The sequence below is a fragment of the Stegostoma tigrinum genome, chromosome 15 (genome assembly GCF_030684315.1).
Source record: "Stegostoma tigrinum isolate sSteTig4 chromosome 15, sSteTig4.hap1, whole genome shotgun sequence".
Taxonomy (NCBI): domain Eukaryota; kingdom Metazoa; phylum Chordata; class Chondrichthyes; order Orectolobiformes; family Stegostomatidae; genus Stegostoma; species Stegostoma tigrinum.
In genome coordinates, this window is record NC_081368.1 from 50559581 (window position 1) to 50577582 (window position 18002).

An 18002-nucleotide genomic window follows, 5' to 3' on the forward strand; every position below is an offset into this window, starting at 1 on the left:
TACTCACCCAACAGGTACCAAAATCATCATGGAGAGCAGTTGCAAGGAGACCTGGGCGTGCGCGACCCAGGGAAGAATGTTGTGCTTACACAGTGAGCAGGCGGTCTATGTAGACAGCATTCACTAAAGGGCCTCAGGCTGCAAGTGGCTACTAGACTCGAGTGGTGGCAAAAATTCCCACCGGTGGGAAGACAAAAGGGTGGGCCAGTTTCGCGCAATGGGACTGTTTGAGGAAGAGATAGAAAGTAGGGTTTTGTACTCTCTGTGTTTTAATGTGTGGCAAAGTGACTCAAGACATTAATGGTACGGAGTTTCTTGAGTACCATTGGGAGCAAGACTTTTATATTTCAAGGAGTGTGGCGCAACCAAAAAAACCCATGGTGAAGAAATACTGAGAACTTTGTGAAGTGTTAGGGAGTTATTTTACATCAAAGCCACTGATGAACACAGAACGTTCCCATTTTTTAAATGGTTACAGCGCAAAAGAGAGACCAGCTCCCAATTCCTGCCTGCCTTAAAGAGGTTAGAGGAACACTGCAAGTTCGAAGATTTCTCCAAGATGTCTTGTGTGACTATTCGGTTTGTGGCCCCTGACACAAAGCCATCCAACAGAAACTACTCACAAGGAGAGTTCTAGATTTCAAGGAAGCTTTTGAAATTTGAAAATTCAAGAAATGGTTGGAGAATACTGCAAAGACCGTGGGCTCTGGCAATATTCCAGCAATTGTACTGAAAACTCGTATTCTCCTAGCCAAACTCTTTATTATTATTTTCGAAGAACAAGTCTTCATTTACTGCTTGCAGCTCTCCAGACTCGATATCAAGGTCATTAATTTTAGGGTCTGAACTCTCCCATGCCTTAGCCCCCTACCCCTCACGCGAGGCCCTGTTATTACATAGCCTACCATTACACACCACCTATTATTAGTCACTAGCAGTCCCCATTAACAGCTATTCACTCTCCTAGCCAGAGCATTATCAACTTCTTTGCCTATCCAACTGCTTTTTTCTCTCTTTGGGCTCTAGCCCCAGCTATCATTTACTCCTTACACTGTCCTCCTCCCTATCCTCTACATATAAACTGATATTTTCTCAGCTACCATCCGTTCTGAGAAGGATCACTGGACCTGCAACGTTAACTCTGACTTTTTTCTTCACAGATGCTGCCAGACCTGCTGAGCTTTTCCAGCAACTTCTGTTTTTGTTCCCGATTATTGTTTGTATAGTTAAGCAATATCTGTAGCAGCATTGGTGAAGAAAAAAATCAATGCTAACATTTTGGCTCTGACAACCCTTCCTCTGAGCTCAGATGCTGCCAGACATGCTGAGCTTTTCCAGCAACTTCTGTTTTTGTTTGAGAAAAAATGTATTTGTGAATAGTAATGGGTTTTGTTTACATTGAGAGAATTTTACAACGGAACAAAATAAACAGTTGAATAATAAGCTCCAGTTTAGAAGTTGAGGAAGTGATTTTTTTTCCCCCTTTTAGTAGGGAAAACACCCGTAACTTAGGAAGAAAACTTATTTTTTACTTGAGCACTTCTCCAGAAGTGGCGGTTGAAGCTGGAGTCATCAAGTTGTACAGCACGACAACAGATCCTTCAGTTCAACTTGTCTGTACCAACTGGATATCCTAAGCTGATCTAGGTCAATTTGCCAGCATTTGGCCCATATCTTTCTGAACCTTTCCTTTTCATGTACCCATCCAGATACCTTTTAAATGTTGTAATTGTACCTGCCTCCACCACCTTCTCTGGCAGCTCGTTCTATGCATGTACCACCCTCTGTGAAAAAAAAAATTGTTTGTCAGGTCTCTTTTAAATCTTTCCCCCTGCTCCCCTGAGAAAAAAGACCTTGACTGTTCACCCTATCCATGTCCCTCATGATTGTATACCTCCAATATGTCATCCCTCAGCCTTTGACGCTCCGGGAAAACAGCCGTAGTTTGTTCAGCCTCTCACTAAAGCTCAAACCTTCCAATCCTTCGTAATTTTTTTCTGAACTCCGTTTCATTCCTATATCATGTTTAAAGAAAAGCAGTTGCTCCTGAAAAAAGGAGAAAATAGTTTAGAGTTGTCAGAAATAGGTTACCTTAGTTTACCTGCAGAAATTTAGTGAAAGTTCCAGACCAGAAGTGTTTTTGTCAAAACTTTGTGGGATTTCTTTGAAGTTGAAAAATTTAAGCTCCCTTGTAAGAAAACATAGGAAGAGCTGATCAGATTTACAAGACTGTGAGTTGAAGCCAAAGTTTCTAACCTCTATGGAAAAGGTAGAGACGGGAATTCTCTTTGATATGAGTCCTGTAAAGAAGTCCATTTAGGATCAATTGGATTATATTTGTATTGTGTCTAAAAAGCTTTAAATACTTTATATGCAGATAGTTTCATCTGTTCTGTTTAACTTATTTTCTTTTACGTGATTCACTTTTACTGGTATATCCAAATCTGCAGCATTGCATACTTAGTTTCAGTGAGAGACCATTTTGCCAACACTAAAGAAAAAAAAATATGATTATCAATATGGGAAAAGTAGGAACTGCCGATGTTGGAGACTCTGAGATAACACTGTGTGAAGCTGGATGAACACAGCAGGCCAAGCAGCATCAGCCTGTGTTGTTATCAGTATGGGATCTGATGTGTCCAGTCATAACATCAGCGGGGATCATGAGAACTAAGGACACTTGACTTCACCAGATTTAAGAGGGTTTGTGTATTTCTTTTTTAAATAACAGCTATTTGGTAGTTCTGGATGCAAAGCGGCTATATTGTGGAATTTAAAGATGGCTTTGAATGTTGCTCAGAGTTTTCTGAAAATGGAAGTTATAACTGTGAATTATTTTAAATTTTTGATTAAGTTCTAATCTGAGAGGAGTAGCAGATAACTTGAATATAAAAGCAAAAATAGGATTCCTTAAAGATGAGATACTTCAAGTGATTATCCAGCATTTAGAATTGTGAGAAAAGAAGTCTGAAATTAGTATGCTGCAGCTGCAATTAGCTAACATATGGTTAGAAATAAGATGACTCAAAAGAGAAGCAGAAAATGTGGGACGTGTAGATAAGGAAACTTGAATTAGAAAGTGAGGTCAAACAGGGAGATGGAATTACAAAGGTTCAAACTTCAACGGGTTAGGGAGCTTAGAGAGCATGAGCTGGCCAAAGAAGAGCTTAAGAGTAATGACAGAAGGACGACATAGTGACTCTGATGAATATTATGATTCCAATGAAGGATTTGATTGATTTGAGAATCTATGCTGAGTGCTATATTTAATGAGGATGGACTTGAAAGGTATTCTGTTTCATTTGAGAAGGTAGCTCAACAGATAAAGTGGCCAAGAGGGACTTGGAATTTAATGTTAGGGTGTTTGACAGGTACTGCTAAGACTGTGTATATCAGTTTGTCGGAAGAACAATCCAAAGAGTACAAACCTGATAAATGGGCCCTTGTGAGCATGTGCCTGAAATTTATCAGTTACAATTTTAGACTGAAAGAAAGAATCCTCATCAGATATTTGTCAAGTGTAAAAGAGAGAAAGAAACGGTGTAGAATCAGGGATTTCAATCATTCAAGTTGAAGAACAATTTTGAAAATGTGCAGTGCATTTCTTCAGAGTCTGGATAGTGTTCAGTAGCGGCCTCTGCTCCTCGTGGCATTGTTGATCTCAGAGATCTGACTGGCAACTGTTGAAAGTAGGGATTCCTCCCCAGTGGCCCACCTCAAGCCAGTTAATGGTTCAATTGCAGAATTGTTAACAACAGCTGCAAAGAGAATAATAAGTGGTGATTATGATATGATTTTGTTGAACTTGGTATTGAACATGGAAGCCTATGAAGAGCCTCATAAAGGATAGGGTTCTGTTCCTTGAAATTAAGTTGTGCTTCATTGCAATTGTGTAGGAGGCTGAGGTCAACATAGGAATGATGTGGAGAATTAAAAATACGGTAATTAAAAATACGGTAATTAAAAATATGGTAATTAAAAAGTGAAGAGCAGATTTGAGGACAGAATGAATTGATCGTTAAATTTGTCTTTGGCTTCCCCCATTTAGAGGAGACTGTCTGGTGAGGACCGAATATGGTATTGTAGGGCTTTAGCATTCTAAGCAATAGAAGGAAAAGAAACATTAAAATGTAGAGTGAATTTAAGATTAGAAGCAAGTGGAAGCAATAAGAGTAACAGTCAATTTAGAAGTATAATAAGGGAAGATCAAAATTACTGAAAGTTGTGGGATGGAAGAATAAATAAAACTGCCCAGTGTCATTATTGGTTTGAATACCTCATGGATCACATCTACATTCTAGAACAAAAACATGCATAGAACATAACAGAAAGATATGATTAAACCATAAACTTTAATTAAGAAAGATTCACAGTGAAACAATGGAATTTATCCTTTGTAGTTTCTGACATTAAAACTTGTTATCACTTGCCAAAGTGTTGAGAGGAATAATTTCAGAAAATAATGGAAGATGGGTGAAATGAATGAGTGCAACTATTTGTTAACCTATCTTGACAGTCAGTAGACATTCCTGAAAATGAATAATACTTGCTCAGAGTTGTGTGCTTAAATGTTGTCTTGTAAAATCTACTTTTTAAATTGGCTAATTACATGCGCCTTCTACTGAGATCAGAGTTTGCTAATTTTATGATGTGAATGTGACAGGTTACTTCACAATGATGGGTCTCTTTGCAAGTGTATCCAGATCTCATCACCAGAATCTCTCGATCTCATCATTGTTGCAATGTCAATGGGTAGTACTTCCAAGATCTAGGTAATTTTTTTTCAAAAGGGTTTATATTCTCTCAAAAAACAGAGATTCTCACTACCATAAATAAAGCCTAGAAATTGCTATTGGTAACTTTGTAGGAGGGCTTTTGTTTTAGTGTAGAAGATTTTATTTATATAAAACCAAAAACTGTAGATACTGAAAATTTAGAACAATAACATAAATTGCTGGACAAACCCAGCAGGTCTGGCAGCATCTATACAGAGAAAGCAGAATCAATATCTCATTTAGTGACCTTTCATTAGAACTGTGCTGAAGAAGGGTCACTGGACCTGAAATGTTAACACTGCTTTCTCTCTGCAAATACTGCCAGACGTGCTGAGCTTCTCCTGCAATTTCTCTTTTTGTTTGACACTAATCATGCCAGTGGTATGCTGCTCAGACTGACCATAGAAAGCATTGAGTATATCATTATCCAGTATCTTACACTGTTTCATTTTGTATCCCGTAATGTCATTTAGGCCTTGCCATAGGCAGCAGGAATCTGTTTGGTAGGTCTGGGCCTCTAACTTGGTCCAGTACTGCCTCTTAGCCTCCTTGATGGCTTTGCAGAGAGCATATCTGGATTTTGTGTACTGGTCTGGGTCACCTGACTTGAATGCAGCATGTCGGGTCTTCAGTAGGGAGAGAGTTTCCTGGTTCACGCAGGGTTTATGGTTGTGGAACACTCGAATTAACTTGTTTGGTGTACTGTCCTCCATTCATTTGCTAATGAAGTCTGTGACGGTGGCGACATACTCTTCTAGGTTTTCTGCTGAACACTTGAACACAGTCCAGTCCACCGAGTCCAAGCAGTCCCAGAAATGGTCTTCTGCTGCCTCGGACCAGCGCTGTACTTCACTTTGTGAAGGGTTCTCCCGCTTCAGTGCCTGCTTGTATACAGGGAGTAGGAACGCAGCACCGTGGTTGAATTTTCTGAAGTGTAGGCGGGGGATGAGCGGAATGCATCTTTGATGGTTACGTGACACAGGTCCAGAATGTTTGATCCCCTGGTGAGGCCGGAGATGTGTTGGTGGTATTTTGGCATCACCTGTTTGAGGTTGCCTTGGTTGAAGTCACTGCAGTGTAAATCACGTCTAGGGCTTTCTTCGCATCCACATGGGGTGGTATACAGACTGCTATCAGGCTGGCAAAGATGAATTCTTGTGGTAGGTAGTAGAAATGGCATTTTCTTGCAAGGTATTCTAGGTCCAGCGAACAGTGGCTTGCCAGGGTCACTATGTTCGAGCACCAGGAACTGTTGATCAGGAAGCGTGCCCCACCACCCTTCATCTTCGAGCATGTTGTGTGGCCCATGCGGGGTATGGAGAACCCATCAGCTTGTAGGACGCAGTTGGGAATGGCAGGGGTGAGTCAAGTTCTGAAGCAGAGCACACAACGGTCTCTCAGTTCCCTCTGTTAGGAAAGTCTAGATGTAAATTCATCCATTTTGTTTTCTATACTTTGGACACTTGCTAGGAGTATGCTGGGGCGGAGAGTCTTGAAGCCATGTAGTATCAACCTCACCTTCAGGTCAGCACATTTTCCCCATTTCCTTGTAGGTTTCCTATCAGTCTCAGCCTGTTTGGGCCTCCTTGGAGCTGAGCTGCTGTCAGTCTCGGGTTGGTCGGAGTTGCAGTGGGTAGAGTAGCTCTTGGAGCTGATTCTGTTCCAGGTTGTGGTTGGGTCACTGCGGTGTCAGGGGTCGGGTCGTTGGCCTCGTGGGTCCTACAGGAGGCTGGTAAGTCTGTCCTGGGTCTGCTAATCCAACACGGCGGTCCTCGGGCCTGGCAGACAAACCAAGGAATGCGTTGGGATCGGACAGTGTCTCCAGTGGAGTACTCAAATCCTGTGCAGACCAACAGACAGTGGTATTCACCGACATCTTCATCCTCTCCCTCCTACAAGCCAAAGTCCTCACCTATTTCAAGAAGACCACTATCATCCCTGTACCTAAGAAAGCACATGCAGCATGCCTTAATGACTACCGCCAGTGTCTCTGTCTTCAGTAATCATGAAATGCTTTGAGAGGCTGGTCATGGCCCACATCAACTCCAGTCTGCCAACCTGCCTCGATCATCTAAGGTTTGCCTACTGACACAACAGATCCACCGAAGATACCATATTCCCTTGCCCTGCATTCATACCTGGAATATCCAGACAACAAAGATGCCTTCATCAGATTTCTGCTCTTTGACTACAGCTCTGCCTGAAACACCAGTATCCCCTCCAACTGATCTCAAAACTCTGTGTCTTTAGTCTTGGCTCCACCCTCTGCAACTGGATCCTTGGCTTTCTAACCTACTGGCTGCAATCATTGAGGATAGACAACTCACCTCCTCCACGATAACACTCAACACTGAGCCCCCACCGCCCCTCAAGGATGTGTTTTCAGCCCCCCTGCTCTACTCCCTTTTCACCTTTGACTGTTGCCAAATTCTGAATAAACGCCAACTGCAAGTTCACTGACAACACCACCGTAGCGGGATGGGTATCTAACAACTACGAGTCAAACTGCAGAAGGGAGATAGAGGGCGAGGTGACATGGTGCAAGGAAAAAAATCAGTCTCTCAACGTTGGCAATTCTGTTCTGTCTCTCTTCCTAATCTGCTTTTAATTTAGTATGGATTTGTTTTTAATACATTCTGTGTTTGGTATTGAATATAAATAATCACAGTTATTGCCAAGGATGCACTATTTTAATCTGTCTGCAAGAGAAATGATATTCTGATGAATGTACAAGCTATTTAAAATTATGATGAAAGACAGAAACCTGACCTCAGTTATTCTCTTGGGCCATGTAACTAATCTCTATCCTCACCTTATCTTCCACCCGTAGACCTTGTTCTTTAACAAAATGCACGCCATTCCTAACGCTGGGTTAAATTCTTGTCGATTGGACCAACTGGACAGTGTTATTCAAAAACAAACTAAAGGAATGCTTTTGAAGTTGTGTAAAAGCTACAGTCTGTTGGGTGTTATGTATGATAGGATGTGTCCTTGTTGCTGATTGCATTCACATATGTGTGGACTGTCCAAGATGCACAAAAATGATTCCCCCTTTACGCCCTCCCTTGTTTCAGCATTATGTGAATTAGTCAAATGCATAGATGAATTTCTGCAACTGTTTTGAGCAAATTTTTCACATATAGTAAAGAATTCCTTCACATTTGTAAAGAACTTACAGGGCTTGCGTATTGATAGCAATGTAGTGTCCATGTGTTCATTTGTCATTGCTAGACTACGCACCAGTATATTCCCTAAAGAAGCCAAGTATATCTGCATTGCAGTTCTATATCATGGTGATCTAGACCTGGTACTATCATGTGAATTAGTATTAATTGAATTTTTTAACTCAACAAACTAGGCAGTTGAGTTCAATTTCAGCAATACCATGTAGCACCAATTACATTGGAGTTGTCATGGGATCTCCATTAGGCCCAGCTCCTCCCTCAAACATCTTTGTAGTGTTCCATGAGAAAGGGGTCTTCAATGAATTAATGCCTAACCTCCTACCCCTTGCATATTTTCAGTATGGAGATGATCCATTTGTTATATTTGAATCTACAGCTATATGTAGTAACTACCTGACAAATCTTAATGGGCTTCATCCTATGCTCAAACTCACCTTTGAAATGGCTTCCCAGTCAACCAATCAGTCAGGGTTCTCTCCGACTGTCTCCTGCAAATCTGCTTTTCACTAGTCACATTGGGATTCCATATCGAATTGACCTTTTAGACTCTAAAGGTAAAGTTGCCATTGTGCTAGTGGACCAGACCCTGTTCTCTGATTAGAGGGAAACAGCTGGTGATGAGGTAAGCTGAGGGTCAAGGCTGAAAAAGTAGGATTGTCACGGTAACCTCATAATATTCTTTGGCTGATAAGATTGTAATGCCTCTGTGGGTTATGCATGAATAGTTACTGAACCACTTGTTTACCCTGCAAGCTTGATTCTGAAATAGGGCAAGATAATGGCTACTATGATCATATTATTTATTGCTACATGTTAGGCAAAGTCAGCATCACTTTTGATCCTGAGAAACTTGAGTAACAGCTCAAGTAACTATTTCTTGCTGCTACTGTACAGTAGTAACAGAAGTGGCATTTGCCACTAATAAGGTGCTACCGTCAAACCAATAAAGATGGTTACCCAATTGAGTAACATGGTATGTGAATATTGGCAGTAGTGTGATGCTAGGTATGTAGGCCATGTCCCAAAGATTGGCAAATCATATCAAGCCACATATTCCTTTGGCAGTTTGAAACAAGCAACATGTCGATGCAATGAACCTACATATGGTTACAAAGCTCTCAAGTGTGTCCAATATTGGATGTGATTCTGCAATTGGAGTTCCTCAGAATAGTGTCCTTGGTCCAACCATCTTCAGCTGCTTCATCACTGATGTGCTCGTCATCATAAGGTCAGAAGTGGGGATGTTCACCAATGATTGCACAATGCTCAGCACCCATCACGACTCCGCAGGTACTGAAGCAGTCTGTGTTCAAATGCAGAAGACCTGGGCCATATCCAGGCTTGGGCTGACAAGCAGCCAGCACCATTTGCATAAAGCAAATGCCAGACAATGACCATCACGGACAAGAGACAGCCTAACCACCACTTCTTGGTATTCAGCAGTGTTACCATCACTGAATGCCCCACTATCAACATCCTGGGGGTTACCATTGACCAGAAACTCAACTGGACTCACCACATTTAACACAGTTGCCTACAAGAGCAGGTGAGAAGCTGGGAATACTGCGGTGAGTAACTCACCTTCTGATCCTGAAAGCCTGTTCACCATCTATAAGGCACAAGTCAGGAGTGTGCTGGTATACTCCCTGCTTGTCTGGATGAGTGCAGCTCCAACAACAGTACATCCACAGGCATCCACTCCCTTCACTTACTGGCGCTCAGTAGCATCAGTGTGTACTATCTACAAGATGCACTGCAGAAATTCACCAAAGATCCTCAGACAGCACCTTTCAAACCCACGACCATTTCCATCTCGAAGGATAAGGACAGCAGATAGATGGGAACACCACCTTCAAGTTCTCCTCCAAGCCAGCCACTATCCTCACTTGAAAATATATTGCCGTTCCTTTGCTGACATTGGGTCAAAATGCTGGAATTCCCTCCGTGATGGCATTGTGGCTCAACCTACTGCAGCAGTTCAGGAAGGCAGCTCACCACCACCTTCTCAAGGGTAACTAGAAATGAGCCAGAAATGCTGGCCAGCCAGTGATACCCACATCCCACAAATGAATTTTTAAAAACTGGGCAACATTTGCAGTATAATCCTGTGTGTATGAAGAATTGTGGTGGCAGCCAATTTAGGGCTTGCTGTATGATGTACTAGAAGCTACGTATATTTAAACACAGGCCCCTGTTCCTCGCAGGCAGGAAGGACATGTACACACAACAAAACAGGTGACTGCCATTTTCTTGTTCATTTCTCAGGGCAGTGCCTTGACCAGTCAGAGCAAATCTGCCTTGTTTAAAATTTAGGAAAACTTGGTAGTTAACAGCTGTCATGGTAACGCCTCAACCAAGCAGAGTCCATGCGTCAACCAAACAACATACTCCTCTCATGTTGTATAAACGTTCTTTTTCCTTTACTTTGGTATTTCTTGCTAATTGTTCTGATGAGTACAAGATATAAAGTTTCAACAAAGTGTGTCTTTTTCCAGCATTGTCTATTCATGGTAATCTTCCAATTTGATATTTCTCAGCTGTGAGCCTACATAATCATTGAATCTATGCCAATGTTGCTATGGTTGCCTTGAACTATTAGATTTTGTACTTGCATAGTGCTCTATGTTCATGACTTTGTCTGGTCATTTAACTGTCACACTGTCAGCACAGGTAATTCCTTCTAGCCAGTTATTACACTGACATTCAAATGCAATATGCAGCCAACAGAATCTTAGAAAACATTTTGTTTGGTTTGTAGGATTTTCGATTATCAAGACTCATTCTTTTAGATTTTAAGTTAGTTGTGGGGAAAATTAAATGATCAGTAGAAAGAAAGACTGTTTTTGAATGTCATGAAAAATTTGTTCCAACAAGACCATTCATAAGAAGAGATGAGTTTTGTATACTTCGTACTGTTTTCATTATGATTTTGTAATATTAATCATTGAGATTCCTCAAAAACACTAGATGCCAACCTGGAGATAGTAGGCTTACTGCAGTTAACCATTTAAAGAAAAATGTAATCATTGCAACCAGATATGATTTTAATTTTTTTGCTATATGTATTTTTTTATACCTGTGCATACTTAGGAAGGCTGTTTTTGTAAAGATGATTTTTTACATTAGACAATTTAATCTGAATAAATCAGTTAGGTAGTTAGCTTTTGAATTAATAAATTGTAAATGCCTTTTGTGTGATCAATCAGTTGAAAAGTGGAATTTTTTAAGTGAGAGTTTCATTTTCCTGAAAGGAGTGGCTTGAGGGAGAAAATCAAGTAGAAAATATTTGGTTACTCTGAAATTCCCTGTAGGTAAATTCAAAAGTCAAATGATGGATTACTTAAGTGGGACTTCCATGCCTTCCTTTTGATTACAAAAAAAAACAACTTATGGTGCATAAGTTAGGAGTCAATAAGATATAGCCTTGGTTTTAAATTGATTAATTTTAATGCCTTCTAAGGATGTGGTATCTCTGGCAAGGCGATTAATGATTACTTCTGTGTGGGTCCTTGGGTAACAGCACTGATGATGAAGAAAGTATTCAGCATAATGATCCTGAGATGCCAATTGCAGCAATTATCTGTTATCTAGGCACATTTATTTATTTGAGATGAGAGATAATGGGAACTGCAGATGCTGGAGAATCCAAGATAATAAAGTGTGAAGCTGGATGAACACAGCAGGCCAAGCAGCATCTCAGGAGCACAAAAGCTGACGTTTCGGTCGTAGACCCTTCATCAGAAAAGCTTCACACATTTATTTATTTACTTACTTTGTCTTCTCAATAGTGTCTTAAAAGAGGTCTATGCATCATTCAATCCTGAGGCAGTGGTCTGCCAGCTAGGAGCAGATACTATTGCTGGAGATCCAATGTGTTCCTTTAATATGACACCAGTTGGAGTGGGAAAGTGCCTGCGTTACATTCTGAACTTGGAATTGCCAACTCTGGTCTTGGGAGGAGGTGAGTCCATTTGTACTTTGTTGCGACATTTTTAATAAATGCAGCGGCAATCAATACCTGCAAATAAAAATGTTATGCAGTGTACTGGCAACATTGATTGAAACATGTCATTTGATATGTTTTAAAAATGATTCAACGCAGTTTTGCAGTTGGGAGTTTTATATACATAATATGACAGCAAAAGTTCCTTCAAAATGTTGTAAATAAATGCATCACAAAATGTGGAACTGAAGCAAACTTGCCAGGAACGCTCAATATCCAACTGTTCCAGCACGTATTAAGTTGTGATTTATATGGACTGCAGTCAAGTGTTCAATAGGGTTCCTCATGGGTGAGTACTTAGCAAGGTTAGATCACATGAATACAGGAAGAATTGCCCACTCGGATATAGAACTGCATCAAAGGTAAAAGACAGAGGGTGGTGGAAGAAAGCATCTGGTGCGCTTGCCTTTATTGGTCATTGCATTTAGTAAGAAGTTGGGGGGTCATGTGGCAGCTGTACAGGACATTGGCTCGGCCACTTCTGAAATACTGCATTCAATTCTGGTCTCTCTGCTATAGGAAGAATATTGTGAAACTTGAAAGGGTTCAGAAAAGACTTATAAGGATGTTGCTGGGGTTGGAGGGCTTGAGCTATAGCGAGAGGCTGAATAGGCTGGGGCTACTTTCCCTGGAGCATCAGAGGCTGAGGGGTAACCTTGTGGTGATTGATAAAATCATGGGAGTGAATATCCAAGGTCTTTTCGCCACGTTGCCGGAGTCCAAAACCAGACGGCATTGGTTTAAGGTGAGAAGGGAAAGATTTAAAAGGGACTACAGAGGATGATGCATGTGTGAAATGAGCTACCACAGGAAATGGTGGAGGCTGGTACAATTACAACATTTATAAAGCATCTGGATGGATATATGAACAGGAAGGGTTTGGAGGGATATGGGCCAAATGCTGGCAAATGGGACTAGATTAATTTAGGATATCTGGTCGGCACGGGCAATTTGGACCAAAGTGTCTGTTTGCATGCTGTACGGCTCAATAGCTCTTCAGTCCTGTATCTTGCACATACCACCACCACCACCCCCCCCCCACCAATATGACAATGGGAAACAACCGTTTGCATATTCCTGCCAGTGTGACTCTTCAGCCATCTGCTGGAAGGTTGAAAGCAATTTTTTAAATGAATTATTCAATTTCCCCTCCATGGACTCTGATTCTCATTGAAGCAATGGTGGAACTCTTGCAAACTTGGTCAGTGCGCTTGAGTGAGGCAAGTAAGATGCCTAGGGTTAATACTCTTCATTCTTAGCAGTGATATTTTCTAGATAATATGTGGGAGTTGGACTAGTGGAGGATTTGAGTTCATCAATGATGTAATAGAGGTTAAATAAAATAAATGATTTTGTCATGGTGTAAAATTTGAGTTCAGATCCATCCAAACAAATGGAAGTCATCTGATGAGGCAATCAGCGATGCTATTGAGTCAATTTAGTTTGTAGGATCTAGAAAAGTACACATGCTCATGAACCGTGTATTACTCATTGACTATCATAGAATCCCTGCAGTGTGGAAACAGACCATTCGGCCCAACAAGCCCACACCACCCCTCTGAAGAGCTCCCACCCGGATGCACTCCCTTTTCACTGCATTTCCGCATGTCTAACCCACCTAACCTAAACATCCCTGGGCACTATGGGCAATTTGGCATGGCCAATCCACGTACCCCTGCACAGCTTTGGAAACCGGAGCGCCCGGAAGAAACCCACGCAGACATAGGGAGAATGTGCAAACTCCACACAATCACCCGATGGTGGAATCGAACCCAGGCCCCTGGCACTGTGAGGCAGCAGTGCTAGCCACTTTGTCACCCCTTTTTAGTAAAACTCTCATCTTTGTTTTGAAACTCTTCCATTGATTAAATCCACATCCCTATAAATACCTCCAGAACTACAAACATCTGAGATATCAATGCTCATTTAATTCTGGAAACGTTATCACCCCCATCAGTTTTAGTTGCTGCACCAGGTCAAATCATCATAGTCTTACCACACCACAGGGCTGCTCTCTCATTAGAACTAGACAACTAGTGGTGATTTAGCCTGACAGACACCACACTTCAGGCAAGGGGAGAGATTGAGAAGGAGACACCTTCATAGTAACCTCAGCTGGTATAGGAATTGAACCCATATTGTTAATATCACCCTACTTCACAAACCAACCATCCAGCCAACTGAGCTAAACTGATCCCCTGTGCCAACTGAGCTAAACTGATCCCCTGTGCCAGCTCAGGAGAAGCTGTTGCTAATGGTAAGCACAGGGAAGCAGAGGTAAATAGATTTCTCTTCTTTGCTGCTGTTGTGACTGTTAACATAAGTATTGAAGTTTTTTTTCTGTTTAGGAATTGACTGTTGCCTGTTTCCCTCAAAATATCTGTTTGAAAGATTGAACTCTCTTAAAGAGATAGCAAGAACTGCAGATGCTGGAGTCCGTCATAACACAGTGTGGAGCTGGAGAAACACAGCAGGCCAGGCAACATCAGAGGAGCAGGAAAGTTGACGTTTCTGAGCAAGGGTCCCGACCCGAAACGTCAACCTTCCTGCTCCTGTAATGCTGTCTGGCCTTCTGTGTTCCTCCAGCTCCACACTGAGTGAATTTTCAACAAGCTGTCTTTTGGGTTCACTCAAAAGTATGCTTGATTCATGCATTCAAACTGGAAGTTTTCACATGCATACTCGAGCATACCAGGAAGGAGAAAAATGCAACGAGTTTACAATTAGGAATCCCTTTAAAAAGGGAACCAAAGATATGGGCATTAATTCACATGATTTTTTTTGAGTTCAAGAAACATGTGCCCATTGAACATTACTGTCTGTAAGAAGTTGGATTCAGGTGACATTTAAACCACTGCATGTTTCCACTTGGCTTCCAACTGGATTATAATATTCAGTTTGGTTTGGTTTCTGGATTTTGTGCCTGATTTTGGCTAATTTTATAATGGATTGACCCTGAACTTGAAACTCAAATTTCTGTTTTTGACAATGAGAGCAAACTATTTAAATTATTTGTATTTCTCATCTTTTTTCTTTAACCAGAGTTTTTTTTAACGTTTAGAAACCATTTCCCTCTAGAAATGAGTTGTGACGCTTTCCCCCAAAGCCTCCTGGAGTTCGTAAAATCATATTATCCCTGCAGTGTAGAAGCAGACCATTCGGCCTATTGGGTCCACAATGACCCTCCAAAGAACGGCCTCCTCCAACACACACACACACCTCCTGTACCTGTAACCCTGAATTTCCCTTGGCTAACTCATGTAGCCTGCACATCCCTGGACACTATGGCCAATTTAGCATAGCCAACCCATCTACACTGCCCATCTTTGGACTCGGAGGAAACTGGAACATCCAGAGGAAACCCATGCAGACACTGGGAGAATGACCAAACTCGTCACAGTCGCCCAAGGATGGAACTTTGCTGTGGTGTTACCAGTTAGATTCTCAACAGACTTTGATGTTAATAGTCGACTATTTCCGAATCTGAGGCAAGAGTTAAGAAATGTATCATTTAAGCTAAGACCAGAGGAGTTTTGATCATGTAACAGCAGGTCCAGTATTCACCTCGGGAGATAAATGGAATAATTAGCAACTCCACAATTAAAATGAGGTTAAGCTCCTGTGCCGCCGATGAAAACCCACTGTCCATTGCAGCAGCCAGATGCTGAGATGTTTTTGCCACTTCCGACATAAGCTTTTCAATGACTCGTTGCTTTGCCAGACCCTGCAGAGAGCTCATTGCCTACAGTGCTTTTCTATTTGTTGACTGCAATATCCAATCAATGCAAGAGTGAGAAATTCCGGATGTATGGTGCCTACGCTCTGTTCTGGAAATTGCTGATTGGAACTTGCCATAAATTGTCATCAATTTGTACCATATGATTTGTGGCAGCCATTTTTAGTGCAGCCATTCCAAATCAATTTCAAAATTTAAACATGACTGTGTAGCTTTTCAAAATAATTCATGACTGAGTTTCATGTCTTGTCAACATGGCCTCTTGATGCAGGAAGAACAAAAAGTGAAAAAATTGGAAATCTTCGCAATGACCATGACTTCAAGCATTTCTTAATTGACTTTTATATAGTGTTGGGCTATATTAAAATGGCACAGTAGTAAATAACATGGTCTCTGTGACTTTTGGTATTCTTGTCAAATAAATTATTTTTGTTTGGTTTGCTTTTCTGGTGGAGACAGGAGGCTATAACCATGCTAACACAGCCCGGTGTTGGACATATCTGACTGCCATTATCCTTGGAAAAACACTGTCTTCAGAGATTCCTGATCATGAGGTAGGGCTACAACAGGCTTCTTTTTCTTACTATCTGCTGAGTCACTGACTAATCAAACCTGGGATTTTCATTCTGTATACGGTTTTGCAATCAAATGGCAGTGCACAATAGTGCACTGTTTCTCCATTTCTGTCAGAATGATAAGCTTGTCTGAACTGACATAGCTGCAGTTGTTTGACTGTAAGCAAGGCATTTAGCTATTCTTTAATTACTGACACTTCACTTTTAGGCTTTGTGCAATACTTTGACTTTTTTGATATGGGTAGTATTATAAAGATTGTATAATTCTTTTCTAACATTGCTTATTTACTATTATCGGTGATACATTGATACTGTGCAAATACAGTTTGAAGCTCATCTTACCATTTCTTTTGCCCAATTTTCCTTGTTTCTTGACGCAATGAGAAAGCTTACTTACCTTGCAAAACAAAAGACTTGGTTGTCTGACATTTAAGGGTCAGCTCACCACTGTCGCCGATGCCACCTTTGGACACCCGAACTCATGATCCCCACTCATTTATAGAAAGCTGTACCTGGACCACTGTTACAAATCTCATCCAATTGCATAATGTTTTTAATACAACTGGCTCATTGTGACTGCACTAAATCACAACATTCCACCATTCTACCATACACACAATTTTGCTGTGTATAAGAAGGGCTGTAGATCTTGACCTTCTACATTCATGAAAGAGTGTTCTGTCAACAATGTCCTAAGTGGAAGATTAAAAAATATTGTTCAGATTCCAAATATTGAAGTCAAATGTTCAGATGGCTGAACTTAATTAAGTTTGGGCAGGAATAGTTGTAGCCTTTTTTTTTGCCCCATGACAGTTGACACACTTCAATGGCCAAGTTAGGGCTGCATTCTGTTGTTGCTGGTGTGCTAATCGTTGCACAGGTTGCCCATGCCACATTGGCATATCTATGGGCTCAGAAATAGAGGGGGTGTGATGGAGGTATGGAGATAATCTTCATTATTAGACACACTGTTCATCTTGGAGATCCTGCCAGTGGCAAAACTGTTGGTTCTCTCCCATTAAAGCCTCCTGGACCTCTGCAAAAACTCTTACCTCTCTCCTGGTTGTGAGCCTAATTACTTAACTCTCTTCTAGGCCTCCAACAATGCTCTGGCCTGGAGCTGTAATCCCCCACTGTTTCTGGTAGTACTTTTGAACTGAGGAGGTTCTGGCATTTCAGTTGTTTGGCGGCAGCTAGAGTGGGCTTTTAACTTGAAAGGCCTGGGAACCTGATGGCGGGCAGTAAAACCTTCTGAAAGGTATTTAATTCTGTTGGTCTCCTAGAATTGGTGGCAGTAATTTAAGCACCACCTTTCTGGTTGATGGTTTGAGCCACCATTTGGCCAGTAAATTCAGCCCAGCCTGTACAGTGCCTGGGTTACAGCAGCACAGCAAGTGCAGGCACCATGTTTTGTCTTCCCTCTGTAGTTTTCTGTAACTTTGCCCCACTTTTTATGTTAGCCATCTCCAACTCTGTGTGCTATATCCCAAATTCCATATTTTTAACTGCATCTTCTTGGTCTTCTTGTTTCATTCTTTACTGCCTCAATACCTGTATAATAAGTGCTGTATGTTTGTTGCCTATGCAAATAATGATCTAAAACTTTCAAAATATAAGGGGCACATCTGAAGTTAGTAGTCCATGTTGTTTATGGATGTATGTAGACATTTTGAAATAACTGGGTACGGTGACTTCTACAAACCCTCCAACCTAATTTTAAACTGACTC

At 41.2% G+C, this 18002-nt stretch overlaps 1 protein-coding gene across 7 annotated transcripts in view; it reads left to right on the forward strand.

Annotated features, from left to right (window-relative positions):
• The window catches only part of hdac8 (histone deacetylase 8), a 71395-nt gene that overhangs the window by 34122 nt on the left and 19271 nt on the right, over positions 1–18002 (forward strand). For 6 of the 7 annotated variants that reach the window (XM_048544446.2, XM_048544447.2, XM_048544448.2 and 3 more), the window contains 2 exons: positions 11749–11921; positions 16159–16253. In XM_048544446.2, the coding sequence (XP_048400403.1) occupies positions 11749–11921; positions 16159–16253 (268 nt within the window). Of the gene's footprint in view, positions 1–11748; positions 11922–16154; positions 16254–18002 lie in introns of all 7 variants that reach the window. The other variant, XR_009446712.1, reaches the window with a different exon arrangement.